Raw genomic sequence first — 20,968 nt, forward strand, 5'->3', positions numbered from 1 at the left:
TTGAGCTTTGACTTTTTAACTAATTCCCATATAAATTTCTTGTTTCAAAACTTAGTAAAAACAAGGATTTGTATAGTAACAAATACAAATCCTTGGTAAAAAAAACAGTTTAAATACGACAGACCATATAGTTATTTAAAAAAAATAATTACATTTTCCGTATCATGTTAGTTAGGAAAGGTTGCACAACCATGTCTATTATAATCATTTTTGTTACCCGGGAAACTGTTTATGCTTTTCTTGTCGGATAAAACAACTGTACGCTTGACAAGATATCGACACGCAATTACGACTACGTTAGGTTACTGCTGGTTTTGGTCCTTTGTGGTTTATAGATATATCGTGGTTTCTAAACCGAGAAGATGTCAAAATGGCCGCATGCAGAGAATTGATACTCTAAATTTAAAATCGATGGTGATCTCTTATATAGCAGAATAAAACTTTAATATTTATGAATTTGTGCTTTTTTATACAGAATGAACATAATATCATTTTTTCATTTTTTTGCGAAGTTTCCCTTTAAGTAAATTTTGTATGTTGTTCAATAACTTAACTTTGTTTGGATTTGTATACTGGGAACTTTACATAATTGTTGCAATTGTTGAACATAACATACTGTACAATTAAAAAAGATATAAGGCATTTTTGAAATGTCATGCACTAGCTCAGTAGCTTGGATCAAATTACTACTCACTTAACACTGTCGTTGGGATTGACGAATGTAGGCATGCTTTTGATTTGTTGACAAATTTTCTGGTTCATCATTCCAGAGTAATGGGATTTTTGAACAGTCATATTTGATGCAATATTTGTATGCTTGAGAATATCCTAATTCTTGTTTTTCTACACAACCATTTTATTAACTTCTGATTAAATGCCTTTTAAGTATTCTATGGAACAATTACAATATGCACTATGAGCATGTATCATGCACTCTTGGTGCAGCTGCTGATTGTAAATTAGAATAACAACCACAGAAGTTAATTCCTGGCTTTTAGATTTACACAAGGGAATACTTCATGACTAACTGGTAACCAGGTTCATAAAGTATCTTTAGACTTACACAAGGGAATACTTCATGATTAACTGGTAACCAGTTTCATAAAGTATCTTTAGACTTACACAAGGGAATATTTCATGATTAACTGGTAACCAGGTTCGTAAAGTATCTTTAGACTTACACAAGGGAATACTTCATGATTAACTGGTAACCAGGTTCATATATTATCTTTAGACTTACACAAGGGAATACTTCATGACTAACTGGTAACCAGGTTCATAAAGTATCTTTAGACTTACACAAGGGAATACTTAATGATTAACTGGTAACCAGGTTCATAGAGTATCTTTAGACTTACACAAGGGAATATTTCATGATTAACTGGTAACCAGGTTCATAGAGTATCTTTAGACTTACGCAAGGGAATACTTCATGATTAACTGGTAACCAGGTTCATAAAGTATCTTTAGACTTACACAAAGGAATACTTCATGATTAATTGGTAACCAGGTTCATAAAGTATCTTTAGACTTACACAGGGGAATACTTCATGATTAACTGGTAACCAGGTTAATAAAGTATCTTTAGACTTACACAAGGGAATACTTCATGATTAACTGGTAACCAGGTTCATAAAGTATTTTAGACTTACACAAGGGAATACTTCATGATTAACTGGTAACCAGGTTCATAAAGTATCTTTAGATTTACACAAGGGAATACTTCATGACTAACTGGTAACCAGGTTCATAAAGTATCTTTAGACTTACACAAGGGAATATTTCATGATTAACTGGTAACCAGGTTCGTAAAGTATCTTTAGACTTACACAAAGAAATACTTCATGATTAACTGGTAACCAGGTTCGTAAAGTATCTTTAGACTTACACAAGGGAATACTTCATGATTAACTGGTAACCAGGTTCATATATTATCTTTAGACTTACACAAGGGAATACTTCATGACTAACTGGTAACCAGGTTCATAAAGTATCTTTAGACTTACACAAGGGAATACTTCATGATTAACTGGTAACCAGTTTCATAAAGTATCTTTAGACTTACACAAGGGAATATTTCATGATTAACTGGTAACCAGGTTCGTAAAGTATCTTTAGACTTACACAAGGGAATACTTCATGATTAACTGGTAACCAGGTTCATATATTATCTTTAGACTTACACAAGGGAATACTTCATGACTAACTGGTAACCAGGTTCATAAAGTATCTTTAGACTTACACAAGGGAATACTTAATGATTAACTGGTAACCAGGTTCATAGAGTATCTTTAGACTTACACAAGGGAATATTTCATGATTAACTGGTAACCAGGTTCATAGAGTATCTTTAGACTAACGCAAGGGAATACTTCATGATTAACTGGTAACCAGGTTCATAAAGTATCTTTAGACTTACACAAAGGAATACTTCATGATTAACTGGTAACCAGGTTCATAGAGTATCTTTAGACTTACGCAAGGGAATACTTCATGATTAACTGGTAACCAGGTTCATAAAGTATCTTTAGACTTACACAGGGGAATACTTCATGATTAACTGGTAACCAGGTTAATAAAGTATCTTTAGACTTACACAAGGGAATACTTCATGATTAACTGGTAACCAGGTTCATAAAGTATTTTAGACTTACACAAGGAAATACTTCATGACTAACTGGTAACCAGTTTCATAAAGTATCTTTAGACTTACACAAGGGAATACTTAATGATTAACTGGTAACCAGTTTCATAAAGTATCTTTAGACTTACACAAGGGAATACTTCATGATTAACTGGTAACCAGGTTCGTAAAGTATCTTTAGACTTACACAAGGGAATATTTCATGATTAACTGGTAACCAGGTTCATAGAGTATCTTTAGACTTACGCAAGGGAATACTTCATGATTAACTGGTAACCAGGTTCATAGAGTATCTTTAGACTTACGCAAGGGAATACTTAATGATTAACTGGTAACCAGGTTCATAGAGTATCTTTAGACTAACACAAGGGAATATTTCATGATTAACTGGTAACCAGGTTCATAGAGTATCTTTAGACTTACGCAAGGGAATACTTCATGATTAACTGGTAACCAGGTTCAAAAAGTGACTTTAGACTTACACAAAGGAATACTTCATGATTAACTGGTAACCAGGTTCATAAAGTATCTATAGACTTACACAAGGGAATATTTCATGATTAACTGGTAACCAGGTTCGTAAAGTATCTTTAGACTTACACAAGGGAATACTTAATGATTAACTGGTAACCAGGTTCATAGAGTATCTTTAGACTTACACAAGGGAATACTTCATGATTAACTGGTAACCAGGTTCATAGAGTATCTTAGGCTTACACAAGGGAATATTTCATGATTAACTGGTAACCAGGTTCATAGAGTATCTTTAGACTTACACAAAGGAATACTTCATGATTAACTGGTAACCAGGTTCATAAAGTATCTTTAGACTTACACAAGGGAATACTTCATGATTAACTGGTAACCAGGTTCATAAAGTATCTTTAGACTTACACAAGGGAATACTTCATGATTAACTTGTAACCAGGTTCATAAAGTATCTTTAGACTTACACAAGGGAATACTTCATGACTAACTGGTAACCAGGTTCATAAAGTCTCTTCTACCTTTAAACTTTATTTTGTGAAACAATTCCAATCAATCTGTTTTCTTAAGGCCACTGGCAAACAATGAAAATTAATGTATGTTATAAAGATCATGACATATAGGGACAACAAACTCAGAAGTATTCACAGACTGCTAAGTGGATTAAAATCAATTTGTCTCATAAAGGGAAGAAATCCCTTGTTTCAGATTAGAATGTTAAAACTTTTAAAAAAATACAATAAAATACTCAGGAAATTAACAAATTAATAACAATTCTAAATATTTCAGCTCAGGAACTACTTTCACAATGGGTGAATGATAAGATCAGATTGGACAATGATATGGATGAATTTGATGATGAACCATGGAATAAAAGATCATTAGAAGTCAAAAAGGAATGGGACCACCTCGTAGACTATACTAATGAGGAGTATGGAATGAATTACTACAGGAAACAATACAAGGACGAAGAAGGTAATATTTTCTTTCTTCTTTAATAGAAAAGAAAGGATAAGGGGTCTCCATCCATGTACATGCACAGCAAAAAACACAAAAAGCAAAGGAACAGTGATTTTATTGTTGTTCTTCATCTTAAAGTCACAGTGAGGCCTTCAACACAGAGCAAAAAAACTGACCATAAAGGCAACTTAAAAGGGGAACTGTAAATGTGAACTGTATATGCTGAATGTTTATTTGAATACAAATTGATATGTTTAGTCTACCATTGTTTGTATTAACTTTTAAATTTCTTCATCCATTGCTATTAATTGGAAATGATCTATGGGATGTAATGATAGATCTATAGATAATAAAAAAATTGTAAAGTACAAAATGTTACTATTTTGTTATTATGAATTAAAGGAGACTTCTGATATGTGACAGAAACACAATAAAAACAAGATTAAAAGGAGACATCTTGACTAGATTGAGGTTAGCATACCATCTTCAATATTTGAATGCAGTTGATTTTTGTGGTATTACAACAATCCTGTAATAAGAGGACAGAATACAATATTTTCCTATAAAAATACTTGTTCCATTAGGACAGACAATTTTTCTCTAATCCTTTTGCAGAAAAACAATTTGTTATGCTAGCTGCAACAGAAGTTGCAGAGGCGAGACTTTTTGGTGCTGTTTCCATACCGATTATGAGAATAATTATGAAACATTGTTTTACATTTGTAATGTGCCTTTTATAGCTTGCTATTTGCTATGCAATATGTGTTTTGCTCATTGTTGAAGGCCTTATGGTGACCTATATTTGTCAATATCTTTATACCAAGCATTAGTGAGGTGTAAAATGTTGACAAATATAATGACTACCCATGTTAAAATGAGCATAGAACATGGCATTATAGAACTATTTCGATTCTAATAGGAAAATTTAGAACTTTTGTACTTCAAAGCTGGCCTATTATACACGTTTGAAAGGCAGCCATTTTGATTTTGTGAATCGAAAACGATAAAGAAATCAACAGTTTCACAATAAAAAATGAACAGATACCTGTAAACTTACTTTTAGAATGATTTTCTTTAATTTCCTAGCAAGCAACACCAACACAAATGTCAATTTTGTTCTCTGGCGTTGTTCAAAATACAACTGACATTGCAATTTAAATTGTGAAATCAATCACGTGCAGGCCATGTTCTATTGCAATTTGAACATGGCTTTGTTCCCAAAGCGAAAGAAGAATGCCATATTAGAATAATTGTTAGATATTGACATATTGTAATTGTTATTCATTGTTTTAAAAATTGTTACTGTTATGAATTACAGATCCATATGCCTTCTTGGCAGACATGGATGAAGATCGAGCAGTCGACACAGTACTTGATCAGATGTTGCAGAAAAAAGTGGTAGCTGACAGAGTTGTCAATGATCTGGGCTTTGATGATAATAGCAAATACAAAGATCCAAGACTTAAAATGGAGTTAAGACATAAACAGGTATGTAAGTCTCCACTGTTATATATACAACTAATTATTATCATTAAATTTAATTCTCTTCTCTTCTCTTATTCTAAACAGTTTTATTCATTTCAAGACTGGATGTGTGGATGGATTGTTCTAATTCTACATTGGTCAAATTTTGTTATGCCCCTGCCGTAGCGGAGGGGGCATTCAGTTTTACCCCTGTACGTCCGTACGTCCCAAAATTAGTTTCCGTTCTCTAACTTTAGTTTGCCTTAACCAAATGTATGAAACTTATACACAATGCTTATTACCACAAAATACAGATCTAGATTGAATTTTGGAGTTGTCACTTTAACTGTTTTAGAGTTATTCCCCTTTACAAATGGAAAAATTGCTGAATTTTTCATTTCCATTCTCTAAAGTAAGTTAGCCACAACCAAATATTATGAAACTTATACACAATGCTTATTACCATAAAATACAGGTCAGGTTTGATTTCTAGTGGTGTCACTTTAGCCGTTCTAGAGTTTTGCCCCTTTACAGAAATAAAAATTGCTGAATTTTTCGTTTCTGTTCTCTAACTTAAGTTTACCTCAGCCAAATGTTATGAAACTTATACACAATACTGGTTACTACAAAACTCAAATCAATTATAAATTTGGGTAGGGTCTCTTTTATCGTTCTTCAGTTATGTCCCTTTAAAACTTTATATGATATGTAAGCGGGGGCATCATCTGTGTCCCATGGACACATTCCCCATTTATTATAATGTAATATTTTCTTGTCGTGGTCTGGTATTGTTATTGTGGTGCTATGAAAAAACTGAACAATGCCATAAATATATCACACAGATACAATACAATATATCAGGGTTTAAGCTAGGATTTTGAGGGCTTTAGTCACTTTTGCGTGGGATGAAAATCAACCTTATTTTGGGTAGCAGCAAGGGACCTAGGATGTATATTACTATCTATACATCTTTGTCAGACTTTGAAGGACTTAGGCATACTAGGCAGTTACTGCATGATTTGTCTGATGTGGCAGTTTAATACGAAGATTAGGATATAAGATCAAGAAATCTAGTTCACAATTTCACTTCAGTTAGTTTCTGGGTACATTCCTAATCAGCAAAAGTTGGGATCCATTTTTTTTTAAACCAGGAATCACAGCATAAATGAACTTGTAAGGACTATTTCACTGCATTATTCATACTCATTATCCTTAAAACGTTTTAAAGCAATATTTAGAATTAATTCTATAAAGTTGGAACCAAGGATTTGTACAAATCCTTATTGGAACAATTCTAATGACTTTAAATTGTAATCACGTTTACTTTCGATTTCCAAATGAAATGAAAACGGGAAGTGACAAGTGGATAATAAATTCAGAATGAATCCGGATTCATCTACGGATTGGTTCGTGTTTAAAAAGGGCAGGAAATTATCATTTTTTAAATCAAATTTTCTAAATAAGAACCATATTTGTCTCTCTCGTTTAGTTTAATACTTTATTATTTCGTATTTTACGTTTTAGTGTCTTTAAATTCATAAGAATACTTTCGCGCATGCGCAGTTCATCATAAAGGAAGCACCTGTTTGACTCCTGAAAACATTTCTGAATGTTATGAATAAAGTTCTATCTTTTTAATCGAAATTGTCGAAAGTTTTTGATTAAAAGTTATATCAAATATGACGAAAATACGTTCATTTGACAAAACTACGACAAGCGAACTGCAAATTGTGATCGTTTGAGAAATATTGAAATTAAAATGCGAACTGTCCGAGGGAAAACTCAAATGACAAAACTATGACAAAAGAACTGCAAATTGTGATCATTTGATAAATATTGAAATTGAAATGCCGACTGACTGATTTTACTGGGGAAAATAATTATGATGATCAATTATGAGGTTGATAAATAATTAACGGATTAGTGACCCATCCGATGGCGATAAGCGGATTATCTGTAATCACAACTTATAACAGCTGTGACCTGTTGTAAATGTTAATTAGCTGAGGGTCATAAACTTGTCAGAAACAATAAGACAGGTAGAAGTTTAGTATTTTCATGCGAAAATATTTTTACTCTTTCCAAATTTAAGTGACGAAATTGATTTGGAATACTTTCCTCATTTTGAAAACCGTTTTGAAAATGACGAGCGCTAGCAAAATCAGTGCAATATGTCACACAGATACAATACAATATATCACACAGATACAACACAATATATCACACAGATACAATACAATATTGCAGAATAGTAGAAATGAATGTCTAAAAGTTTGACTAAATATAGTTAAAAGGTTGACTACATTTGTCTTAAGATTGACTATATATGTCCAAATATATTCTACTACTAAATCTTATACAATATGATATTTCCCCTTTCACAAATTTTAAAAATTAAAAATTTTTTATGCCTGGATTTTAAAATGACTAGAGCACTTCATTAAAGAATTATTTGGAGTTTAATCAGAAAATTCTGAACTTTTTTCTTTCAAAGCAAACCAATAAGACACTTTTGAAGGCATCCATTTTGAAACGATGAAGCAAAAATGTTTGAAAATAACCAAGATTTCTAGATTCAAAGTGTACTTATATAAATAAATTTACTTTAAAAAATAATTTATTGAATTTTATGGGAAGCAACTCTTGCAGAATGTACATTTACTCTATCAGCACTGTTCAAAATACAACTGATGTTGCTAATTCAGTTGTGATGAGAAGCCTGTGTACCCATGTTCCATTGGAATTAGAACGTGTCTTAGATTACAAAGGGAAAGTAAGAGCTTCATGATTAAGTTTTTTTTAACTAATTAATTTTCCATAAATAATCACCACTTTGCAAAACAACCTTTGTGTTAAATAGAAATATATAATGCTTTGTTTGAATATCTGCCCTTTTATTATAAACACTTCAAACCTCCTGCCAGCAGCCAGATTAGAGGAAGGGAAACCTGGCAGTTAAAAAGTTATGTTGTATTTTTTATTTTGTTTGTTAATACTACTACTCACAATTAATCAATAAAAGCACACTTTTTTTGCAGCTAAAGTTAATGATTAATTTTTTTGATTTTCAATTTAAACTTCAATTTGTTTTACCTTTTAGGTAAAAGAAAAGAGAGAAAAACATGAAGAACAATTAAACAGAAAACGACGAGAACAACAGGCTAAAAAAGATGCACATCTGAAAGCCAAACAAATGATATTAAAGGTAGATTGTAATTATTATATTTTGGGCAGAGAACTTACATTAAAAATAATGCGAGGCTCCCCACTTTAGGAATGGGGGCTATATTGGTAATTACCTTGTCCATCAGTTCGTCCAAAAATTATTTTTATCACACTTTTTTTTTGGAACCAAATTTGGCCTCAATCATCAAGTTCATCATTGGGATATCTAGTTCCAATAATTACACCTGCCAACCAACATGTCAGACATGTCTAAAAATAGAACATAGGTGTAAAATGCAAGCTTTGCCTACTATCTTGCAAAACTGCTATAGATAAAGAACATCTGACAGGGACAGAAATGTTCAAGATGTTGATATCTACTGTCCCTGTACACCAAAATTGTCAGTTCTTTTAGGAGTAATTGCTCTGAAATGACGATTTTTGTTTCGCCTGTTATGAAAGTAGCGGAAGGCAAGACATAGATATTGCTTTTCTGATGACATCATCGGTGTCAACAATTGATATGTTTTCTGCTTAAGTTAGTTGCATAAGAACTGTCTTGGTCCATTGACTGAATTAATAAGCCATTTTCAATGTTAAGTTTTCTGCTGAAGTTAATTTGATAGGAACTACTGGTGATAGATCAATGATATTTTCAATAAAGTTGCATTACTGTATTTACATATCAGTTTGATGACTATTTTGACTCCCTGCTCCAGTAGGTCATGGTCCAGTGACTTTCAATTAATTACCAATTTTCAATGTTAAGTTTTCTGATTAAGTTAGTTTGATAGGTACTACATACAATAGACAACAATATTTTCTATAAAGTAACATTACTGTATGTACATAATCTACTATTTAATATGTACGTACAGTGGCCTATAACTGCTTACATCCACTTCATTTAAACTTTGGTGGATAGTTATCTCATTGACAAACATACCACATCTTCTTATTTTTATATTCATTGTAGCACTGCACTCAAATTGTATCAAAGAAGGCACACTTCATTGACTTAGATTTAGATTTGATTCATATTTCAATAGTCTGATTTAACTAAACATAATCACATTAAAAAAATGTCTTATGAATAGTTCTTTTGTATTAACTGTACATGCTTGCTTGACCATCTTGAGTTTCTCATCATCTAGTCGTACAAAATAGTTGTTGACAGACTAAGTAGTGTTCTGAGCTATGAAGGACTTCTGATGAAGTTAACAATCCTTGCATGCTTTGAAGCGTCATTCAGGCCACTGTTGTCAATCTGCCGGTTTCTATTAGTCTATTGCAGACTTTCCAAAAGGCAGATATACCTATCGTTGAATTTCATGAATTTGTCAATCAGCCATGCTTTTCTTCTTAAGCGGTGTAAGAACCTTCTTTCAGATGAAAATTCATCCACCATGATCAAGATTTTTACAATTCTGACATACAGGTGTAATACCACCATTGATTTTCCCTATTAGTCTTTGTTAAATTTGCACTTTTCAAAAAATTGTGCAGAATTTATCTTTGTTTCAAATAAAGAAATACTTGGCATGAGTCAATTTTTATCCTATCCAGTACTACAGACAAAATTCACATAACATTTCATTGCATATAAGAAAATTACCATCACTGGAAGTTAACCAATCAAATTTCCACCCCTTTCTAACCTGTTTACTAGCTTTAATAAGGCCACACCAATTTGATTAATAGTTCTTTGGATTTTCCCGCTCCTGTTTTGGAGAAATTGACTTTTAAATAAAATAAAGATATTACCGCTTCCGCCAATTTTTGGGCCGCATGCCACTCCAAAATTAGTTTATCCTTTAAATTTTTTTTTTCTCTTAGACGTTTTTCTCATGCATATATTGCTCCGAGCGATTCAAACGCATGTGTGATAAATCGATTTGTAAATAAAAGGTCTAAAATCGGGATGCCAACATGAAGTTGTGTCAGATCATTGCCGAGGACACGTAGTTATTAAGCACACAGTTATTTGAAATGCATTTCGTTTTACCTGTTCTAGGAGACAAAAATAAAAAATCTTTCGTTAGATGACCACGATCACATCAGTACTTGTTAGAACCATTGTCATCCCCGATCATTGTTTCAACAGACATAGTCCGAGATTACTCCGACGTCCAACAGCTGTTTGCCAGACAAGATGGGGGGGCTGTTGTCCCACGGCCCCAGCTTGTCTGGCAAAACAACCGTTGGACGTCAGAGTAATCTCGGACTACAACAGACATAGATATCTAGAGCTATCTGTCTTGGATGACTTAATATTAAATTCACATGAATTTTTGAAAAATGACAGATTTATCTTATTTTTATGAAAACCCCATATCTCCTTGTTAGTCTATTGACATGCAATCAGAACTCTTTTGTAAGGGAAAATTTAAGAGTTCCAACATTTGAGACCAAACTGGTGCTATTGGGATTGGCATGCTAATAATAATTAGGGATGTGTTATTGGTGCAACCACTTCCAGTTTGAAATACATTGCAGGTTTCAGGGGCAAAAGGAAAAAGTATTTTGCTAAGTCAGAATAATGCATGTGAATGTGGTTAAATGTATTTTAAGGGAATGTTTTAATACATTGAGATCTACATGCATAGCAATATAATTATCTTACTCAGGATGTTGTTGACAATATACTAATCAACATTCACCTCACTCATTATGTTGATCCTATTATGGATAAATACTATTATAATAATAGTTCCAACTGGATGTCAAGCAGCCAATAAACAATCATTACCATATAATGAAAACAACTATATCAAAAGATATTTAATATTTTCAAGGGCATTTTTTTGGAATACATACACATATTTTAGTTGTATTCAACACATTTCATTTACCTAACTAACATAATTCCTCTTGCTAAACTGCATCTGATATGCTTCCTTAATAAATACACATGTATGAATTTAAATGAAAAAGCTTATTTGACGAAATTAATCAAAATTATACTAAACCAAAGCGAACCAAAAAGTTGGGTATGGTACAGACTGTACTACAGGCACAAATACATCAACTTATATGCATAAGAGCATGTTTATCCTCCTTTTTCTTTGAGGTAACCCAGTTTTAACATGTACAAATATTCTAAATCGCACAATTTAAAAAAAAAATTATACCGCTCGCTCCACTTGTAGAGCACCCGCCTCAACAAAACTCATTTTCAAGAAATAAATACAATCAAAAAAATTTCGCTCGCTCGCCCCATATTTTTTGGAGCTTTTGTCCGAAGAACTAAAAATCAAATTGGTGTGGCCTAACCTCAAGTTTCCAAAATATTTTATAGAAAGACCAAATAAAAAAAGAATGGTGCTTTGAAACACCCAAGATATATGTTTATGATTCAGAATTTTTTTACTGCAATAAAATGTAGGATTAGTTTCCTACAGCTGTCAAATTCAAGGGAATATTTTTTTTCAACCCTTTTTCGTATGCAACCGGATGTGACTGCCATGATTTGGTGGTATTACACCTACAGACAAAGGAATAACTCAAAAGTACCAAATAAGTTCGAATTTTTATAAATGCAATAGCCCATAATCTAAAAAAATACCAATTTTGATTGGCTGATAATGATTGTCTCCCTTGGAAAAAGTTCAAAATGGGGAACCAGCTTTTCTTTTTCGTTTAGATTTTATCAAAATTGTGTTTTATAGCTTTTTTCATGATCACAAATGTGCAATCAGGACAAGGGGTCAAAATCCTGTAGTTCTGGCCTAATCACTGAAAGTTAACAGGTATAAAAAGGCAAAACAGATCTGAAAATATATCAACATTATAAGTCCATTCCTTGTATGATTTATTGTCCTTTAATGATGTTTTTTGAACCCATATAATGCAAAAAACTATAATAGATAAAGAATAACTGTTCGCAGAAAAATTGATCTTCAAGACAAGATCAACTATTGTCAGTAAAGCTAAAATTGTAAGTCAACTCCTGATAGAAATTATTGCCCTTTATTTGTGATTTTTATCCATTTTTTCAAATATTATGAGCAAGATAAGATCTACAAACAGGTCAACATTGCTGAAATTGTCCTTATACAATGTAGGAGTTATTACCTTTGTCAGGCACAAATTAAAGAAGATGAAGAAAAAATGTGAACAGTAAAATGATCAGCAGGGCAAATAGGTCAATAAAGCCGAAATTGTAACTCCCATAATCTTATAGAAGTTATTGCCTTTGAATGAAGATTTTTACCTAATATTTTGTATTGTGGGCTAAAACCATAGTCAACAGATCTAGAGGGAAATTGAAAACAGAACAAAAAATGGATCTTAGTCATGAATAAGTATTATATTCTTGTCTTCAATGGTGAAAAAAATCTGTTTAAGTGGATACAAGAACATAAAAGGGATCGTAAGTCATGAATAAGTATTATATTCTTGTCTTCAATGGTGAAAAAAATCTGTTTAAGTGGATACAAGAACATAAAAGGGATCTTAGTCATGAATAAGTATTATATTCTTGTCTTGAATGGTGAAAAAAATCTGTTTAAGTGGATACAAGAACATAAAAGGGATCTTAGTCATGAATAAGTATTATATTCTTGTCTTCAATGTTGAAAAAAATCTGTTTAAGTGGATACAAGAACATAAAAGGGATCTTAGTCATGAATAAGAATTATATTCTTGTCTTCAATGTTGATAAAAATCTGTTTAAGTGGATACAAGAACATAAAAGGGATCTTAGTCATGAATAAGAATTATATCCTTGTCTTCAATGTTGAAAAAAATCTGTTTAAGTAAGTGGATACAAGGACATAAAAGGGATCTTAGTCATGAATAAGAATTATATTCTTGTCTTCAATGTGGAAAATAATCTGTTTAAGTGGATACAAGAACATAAAAGGGATCTTAGTCATGAATAAGTATTATATTCTTGTCTTCAATGTTGAAAAAAATCTGTTTAAGTGGATACAAGAACATAAAAGGGATCTTAGTCATGAATAAGAATTATATTCTTGTCTTCAATGTTGAAAAAAATCTGTTTAAGTGGATACAAGAACATAAAAGGGATCTTAGTCATGAATAAGAATTATATTCTTGTCTTCAATGGTGAAAAAATCTGTTTAAGTGGATACAAGAACATAAAAGGGATCTTAGTCATGAATAAGTATTATATTCTTGTCTTCAATGGTGAAAAAAATCTGTTTAAGTGGATACAAGAACATATGCTCATCCAGTTGCATGTTAAAAACTTGTCACGCATAGTCATTTATGTCGCAAATAGATGAAGTCGAAAAAAGCGAAACTAAGACATGCTGATGTCGAGGGCGACAGCATTAACAATGTATTAGTTTGTGATTAGGTCAGTTTATGGGTATAACCGTAACAACTAGTGGTAGGTCAATGATTTTTGATATGCAGTTGTATAAGCATTTGCACATTTCATTCCCATCATCATGAAGGTTATTTGCCCCTGCCCCTGAGTCATGGTCAATTGACTTTGAAACTTTTGCTTAGTTTACATGTATTAGTTATACTTCCTGCAAACAAAATACCTCTGCAATATGGTGTGTCTGTCGGTCCGTCTGTCTGTCCTATCTGTCTGTCAGTCTGTCCGTCCAGCGCCATGTCCAGTGCAAAACTTTTGTACCATTAGACTTAGGTTAACCAAACTTGGTATGCAGTTGTATGATGGGCTGGGGTGTGTCATATACTAAAGTCAGGTCACTCTGACCTTGACACATTTGACCCCTATTGTAAAAAACCTTGTACAATTCATGTCTGGTGCATAACTTTTGTACCGTAAGACTTAGGTTAACCAAACTTGGTATGCAGTTGTATCGTGGGCTTGGGTTGTGACATACCAAAGTCAGGTAACTCCATACAGTATGGGATTAAATTTTTAAGCATCAGTAGCTTTATTAAATCTTCATGGGATGAATAAACTTGGATAGAATCTTCTTCATGATAAAGCATTTGAAGAAAAAATTTAAACAAACATTGTGAAGTAACGTTTTCTGTAATTTTGTGCTTAAAGTACTATGTAATAACCACCCCTACCTGGCAATTTAAATTATGGATTAAAAATCCAGGGATTATGCTTGCCCAAATTCGGTATTGAATAACAAAATTGTATTTTTTAAGGCCACCCATGGATGCATGGCCATAACAAATTCTTTATTTGATGTTGCCTTCCCATGCCTTGTAGTGTTAGGTAGGTAGGTAGGGTTTTTTTTGTTTTTTTATGGCCAACAACATAAAGCACATGTTTTAGAAAAGAAAACAACGTTAGAGCACAAAAAAAAACCTTCTTATATAAAAAAAATTTGAAAGGATTTGTGTCATAAAATTTTTCGGGTAGGTTGCTTTTTAGGTTGGTTGGTAGGCAACTTCAAACAGTTTTAATTTAATTTTTGGCCCAGTTGTTAAGTGGTTTAATATCATACAGCTTATTGAGCTTAATCAAATTAATCTATAGATAAATTAAACAAATACAAAAAAGAAGCTAATGAAAAAAAAAAAATGCTAATTCACATGTTGTAAGTGTTAGTATTGAATCCATATTTTAAAAATAATTGTCTTAACCTTATCCAAAATATCATCCTTTTTAAAATTGAATTGCATTTATATTTTATTTTCGTATTTTATGGTAACTTTTCAGCAGTTGTACTCAGAAAGGTTGAAAGAAATCTGACCAATTGAAGGGTAAAGAAATATATTATGGTAAATGTATTTCATCTGACCTCCCTGTTAGGTAACATGATATGTAATTGGCAGGTTATTACTACATAGTTTGTCATGTGTGCCTAATCTCTTTTCTAATGTCAAGAATACATTTTAAAAATTGTATGGCAGACTAATATTTTTATTTTGTTTCATAATCTGAGTTCCGTATCCCAAGGTCCATTAGGGGTATTGACCCATGTGTGCCCTATCTCTTTGCTGACGCCAATAATTAATCTTTATTCCTCCACACTTGTAGGAGGATCAAGATAAGCTGACTAAACAGAAAAAGGAGGAAATGCTAATTAGGAAAGAAATGGCCAGAATTAGGAAACAAATGCAGGAAGAAAGAAGAAATGTGGAGGATTTAAGAAAGAGGTATTTTATTTAATAACGTTAATACTCTTATCTTCAAGTGCATGTAAACAAAATGTTTTTATCCGATAGGAAGGAAGAAAGATTTTTATTTCAAGGTGAATGTCATGTCTGCAATGAAGAACACAAATTGTATCTTTTCCAGATTTTATCAGCTTTAGTCCTTTAAGGAAAAGGAAGGACTTCAATGGGTTTTATTTTCTATCTGTAAGATCATGCATTATCTGTGCCTTTGATCTTTCCCTTTTTTTTAAATGTAAGCAAACAGTTTGAAGACCATGTATTTTATACTTTATAAGTGATAATGTTAGAAAATTGGAGCTGAAATCACTCATCTACTTATTTCTCTGTAACATTGACTATTTATTTTATAACGATATATATTTAGCCTGAGTGTACTGATAACTGGACTATACAGAAGAACAGTTCTGGCAAAGATAAAAAAATAAAATAGAATAAAATGCAAAATATATAAATAGATAGAATTTTCATTCTAGAAATACACATGGATTAAACACCCAAGTTAAAAAAATTGCATACCCTTTAACTGTAAATATTACTATCATTAACAGCATAATATGTCTTTGCTGCAGCACAGTAGCTCTTAGGTCCTTATGATATTTTATGACAATTTTATATGGTCTGCAAATTGTCAAAAAAATATCATAAGGACCCAACAGCTATGGTTCCACATCTAAATATTTCTATGCCTTTTATATTTGTTACCACTGCAGAATATTGTACATTCAGAAATGTTTGCCTGCTTTTAATGCGATTGTTGAACAGTTGAGAAGAATGAATTTAAATGATTACAATTGCAGAAAATTCTTCATACTAATGCTAACAAAATTCAAAAATGGGATTATTTTTTTATTTTTGCAAAATGTATCCTGCCTCAATTTTTGCAATAATATTCATTGCAAAAATTTCTGAATATACAGTAATTGTGCAACACAATGCTTTTGAACAATGTTTTTGGTCACTGCATCAACATATTGTTTAGTGGGGCTTCAATGTCTTACAAATACAATACTGAGTTTAAAATAACATTTCATAAATTCCTAGGGAAGATAAGAAACAGGAAGAGCTGAGTTCTTATGCTGTTAAGTTGGTTGACCAAGAAGAAGAAGACAGAAGAAGAAAATATGTAGAACAGGAAAAGAAAACTGAAGTAAAGCAGAGAATTTTGCTTGAGAGATTGAATGAGCTGAAGAAAAGACAAGAAGCAAATGATCTTAGGGTATGGTACATGGATCAAAAGTTAAAAAAAACTTGTATAATATTGATTATTTGATCCCAGTAAAGTTATATTTTTTCTAAGTATTTTTTACCACCGAGGACATTGACATTTTTTTTTAAATCTTGATTACAAAGTCTGAATCATAATTCACCATGTGATTGCTAGAAGTCAAGGTTATGAGTACAAAATTTATAAAGGACATTAGTATTCATCTGGCAGCATATAGTTATGGTTGAATATATTTTAACCAAATGTCCAGTGTTCATACATAATATCACACAGAATATAATCAGGGGCAATTTAGGGGGGCCTGGGGTGCCCTGGCCCCCCCTTATGGAATTTATGGTTAATCCAGACTTTTTACCGGTTCCACTACTAATTTTGTCTAGTTTGGGGGCCCACGGACCACCCCTTTTTCAAAATCCTGGATCCACATCTGAAAACGTACTTTTTAGATGTCTATAATGAAAGGAACCGTAATGTTACAGATCTTGAATTATATCTTTATTTATTATCATTGTTTACTGACAGTTAAATTTATGAAAATGTAAGCTTTCCTTACAAAGTTGCATGGTAAGAGTGGGATAGAAGCCATTTAAAGCAATCTTCGTTATTTATTAGATTTTTATCTCCCTTGATTATCGATATGCAAATTAAATAAAAAATTAGAAAATAAAAATAATCACACAGTGCTAATGTGGCAAAAAAATAGCACAGGACCCAGCATGAAGCATCTTTTATTTTATAAATTTATTAAAATTTCATTAAAATTTGTACATTAGGCAGATTATAATAAATTTATATATTTTCATCCCTGTATTCCTATTCATGCTACATCATATTTGTAATAAATGTTTATTTTGATTGTAGACACTACAGAGGCATTTCTCTGCCTGGTACAACCTAGTTTTAGAGAAGAGACTACTAATGGGTAAGGCCAGAGCTATGGCTGATTGGAAGTTGTTATTCAGAGCATGGAATGCATGGAAATCCTTTGTCAGGTCCAAGAAAATTGACATAGAGACCAAACAGCATGAGGTGGATGTCATAAAAACACAGAGGTAGTTTGAAGGAAATAAAAAAAATGGATGTAAATTATACAACAGGTCTTTGAAATACCTGAAAATGATAATTTGATAAGCAATCTGATTCAAATATAGATCCTGTGTCAATGCTGTATTTACAAGTATCTGAAAACACGACATTCTACTTTCTGTTTTGGTAATTTTTACAACAGCCAATGAAATTCCAGCCTTAAATGTTTGAAGTTGTGTATCATTTTGACAAAACCATAGGATCCTGATGGGTCCTTAAAACAGAGAGCAGAAGTGAGTGTTGTCTGATCCTTGTAAGCTAAGGCCTAAAATAAAATATTGTTTGTTTCCCCAATCCCGACCGACATTGCAAAAATGGTGCTACTCGTAAAATTTTGTCAAAACTAAGTCGAATATTATTTTAATCATTTTGGATTTTCAGGCTTGCCAGATCGTCCGATAATGTTCAAGCTTTTTGGAAAAAAAATATTATTTCCCTACCTACCTACCCACACCTGGCTTGGCAGGGTCTGGATTGGGGAAACAAACAATATATTAATTTAGGCCTAAGCGTGGACACAGAATCTGTATTATAATCAGATTACTAATTTAGGAACTTTTTTATTGACATTCTTATTGTTTTTCTATTTGTTATATCTCAGATGAAATGACTGTTTTTTAGTTATTTTTTAGCTCACCGGGGCCCGAAGGGCCCCATGTGAGCTTATGCCATCACTTGGCGTCCTCCTTCGTCTGTCGTCGTCGTCATCTGTCGTCGTAAACTATTTAAAAAATCTTCTTCTCTGAAACTACTGGGCCAAATACCTTCAAACTTCAACTAAATGTTCCTTAGGGTATCTAGTTTATAAATTTTATCCGAAGTTTTGATCCATCGACAAACATGGCCGCCATGGCTAAAAATAGAACATAGGGGTCAAATGCAGTTTTTGGCTTATATCTCAAAAACTAAAGCTTTTAGAGCAAATCTGACATGTGGTACAATTGTTCAATTGGTCAAGATCTATCAGCTCTGAAATTTTCAGATGAATCGAACAACCCATTGTTGGGTTGCTGCCATCGAATTGGTAGTTTTAACAAAATTTTGCAGTTTTTCGTTATTGATTTGAATATTGTTATAGATATATATAAACTGTAAGCAGCAATAATGTTCAGCAAAGTAAGATCTACAAAAAAGTTAATATGACCATAATTGTCAATTGACCCCTTAAGGAGTTATTGCCCTTTAAAGACAATTTTACACAATTTGTTCATCAAGTTTGCTAACATTTGAAAATCTTCTCCTCTGAAACTACTGGGCCAATTACCTTCAAACTTTAACTAAATGTTCCTTAGGGTATCTTGTTTATAAATTGTATCTGAAGTTTGTATCCATCGACAAACATGGCCGCCATGGCTAAAAATAGAACATAAGGGTCAAATGCAGTTTTTGGCTTATATCTCAAAAACTAAATCTTTTAGAGCAAATGTGACATGGGGTAAAATTGTTTAATTGGTCAAGATCTATCGGTCCTGAAATTATCAGACGAATAGAACAACCCATTGTTGGGTTGCTGCCATCGAATTGGTAGTTTTAACAAAATTTTGCATTTTTTTGTTATTATTTTAAACATTATTATAGATATATATAAACTGTAAGCAGCAATAATGTTCAGCAAAGTAAGATCTACAAAAAAGTTAATTAGACCAAAATTGTCAATTGACCCCTTAAGGAGTTATTGCCCTTTAAAGACAATTTTACACAATTTGTTCATCAAGTTTGCTAACATTTAAAAATCTTCTCCTCTGAAATACAGGTGAGCGAGCCTCTTGTTTATTAACTCATCTGGTCATAAGGACCAAAGTGAGCTGTTGTAATAAGTTGGTGTCTGACATTAATTATAAACTGTTTTCAAATATCTTCAACCTCTGAAATCTTTGTTGGCAATTTGAACAATTCTTTGGCTTATACATAGTATTGGAATTTATAGAATTATATCTAAAGATGTATCTGACTAAAACAAACGACATGATAACTGCTATTATAATAATAATACTGTGGATTCATTTATTTTCATTGGTATCAATTTTCGTGGATATTTAATTTCGTTATTTTGCTAAAGTCTGCATTCAACACAGTAGAAAACTTGTAATTCATTGAACATTTGAATTCGTGTTTCACCTGAACCCACGAAATCAACGAAAATAAGTATCCCACAAATAATACTGAATCCACAGTATGGGGTTTAAACACCAAATCTGAGCAATTGCTCTTCCATCATACAATCTAGATAAAATGTAGGGAAACTAATCAATTGATGGTCCTATTTCATTTATATGTTGGGTAACCCTTGCTGTTTGATAAGTTTGGCTGCTCTTACTATAAATAGAATTGTTCAGCAAAATATAAAAATTCAGATTACTGGTTAATAATTTGTTTTATTTTTGTTCAACAAGCCGGTGTATACTCCCACACTTCTTTTATTTCATAATTACCACTTAGAGCTAACACCAATGTCAAACTTTCAGGAAAATACAGCTAGCAGACAGTCACAGTAAACAAACTTTACTTAGAAAATATTTTGCTGCTTGGCAGCTGTGGGTCAAACAGGAAGTTGAACGAAAAGAATTAGAACATGCTCAAAGTAATACCAAAAGTAAGATGGCTGCTTTATTAGAAGCTGCAGCAAATGGTAAATTATGGACCGGAAATGACACAGATAGAACCAGTTCTACAGTAGAAACCACAAAGTCAAGTAGAATCCAGTCAGCAAGGACTGGCAGGAAACCAGTTACTCCATCAACATCAGAAATTGTAAGCTACAAAATTTGCATAAAACATTTTAATTTTCAAGCTCTGCCTTTGTCAAACAGTGAGGCATAGAGATTACCATTTATGTCTGTTTTTCCCATTTTATT

At 32.3% G+C, this 20,968-nt stretch overlaps 1 protein-coding gene across 1 annotated transcript in view; it reads left to right on the forward strand.

The window, feature by feature from the left end:
* The window catches only part of LOC127701614 (coiled-coil domain-containing protein 191-like), a 48,637-nt gene that overhangs the window by 7,041 nt on the left and 20,628 nt on the right, over positions 1-20,968 (forward strand). Inside the window, exons 4-10 of the mRNA XM_052205587.1 lie at positions 3,920-4,105; positions 5,409-5,578; positions 8,655-8,759; positions 15,663-15,781; positions 16,844-17,018; positions 17,889-18,079; positions 20,579-20,864. Of these exons, the coding sequence (XP_052061547.1) occupies positions 3,920-4,105; positions 5,409-5,578; positions 8,655-8,759; positions 15,663-15,781; positions 16,844-17,018; positions 17,889-18,079; positions 20,579-20,864 (1,232 nt within the window). The remainder of the gene's footprint in view (positions 1-3,919; positions 4,106-5,408; positions 5,579-8,654; positions 8,760-15,662; positions 15,782-16,843; positions 17,019-17,888; positions 18,080-20,578; positions 20,865-20,968) is intronic.

The sequence above is a fragment of the Mytilus californianus genome, unplaced genomic scaffold (assembly GCF_021869535.1).
Source record: "Mytilus californianus isolate M0D057914Y unplaced genomic scaffold, xbMytCali1.0.p SCAF_5, whole genome shotgun sequence".
In the NCBI taxonomy this organism is placed as follows: domain Eukaryota; kingdom Metazoa; phylum Mollusca; class Bivalvia; order Mytilida; family Mytilidae; genus Mytilus; species Mytilus californianus.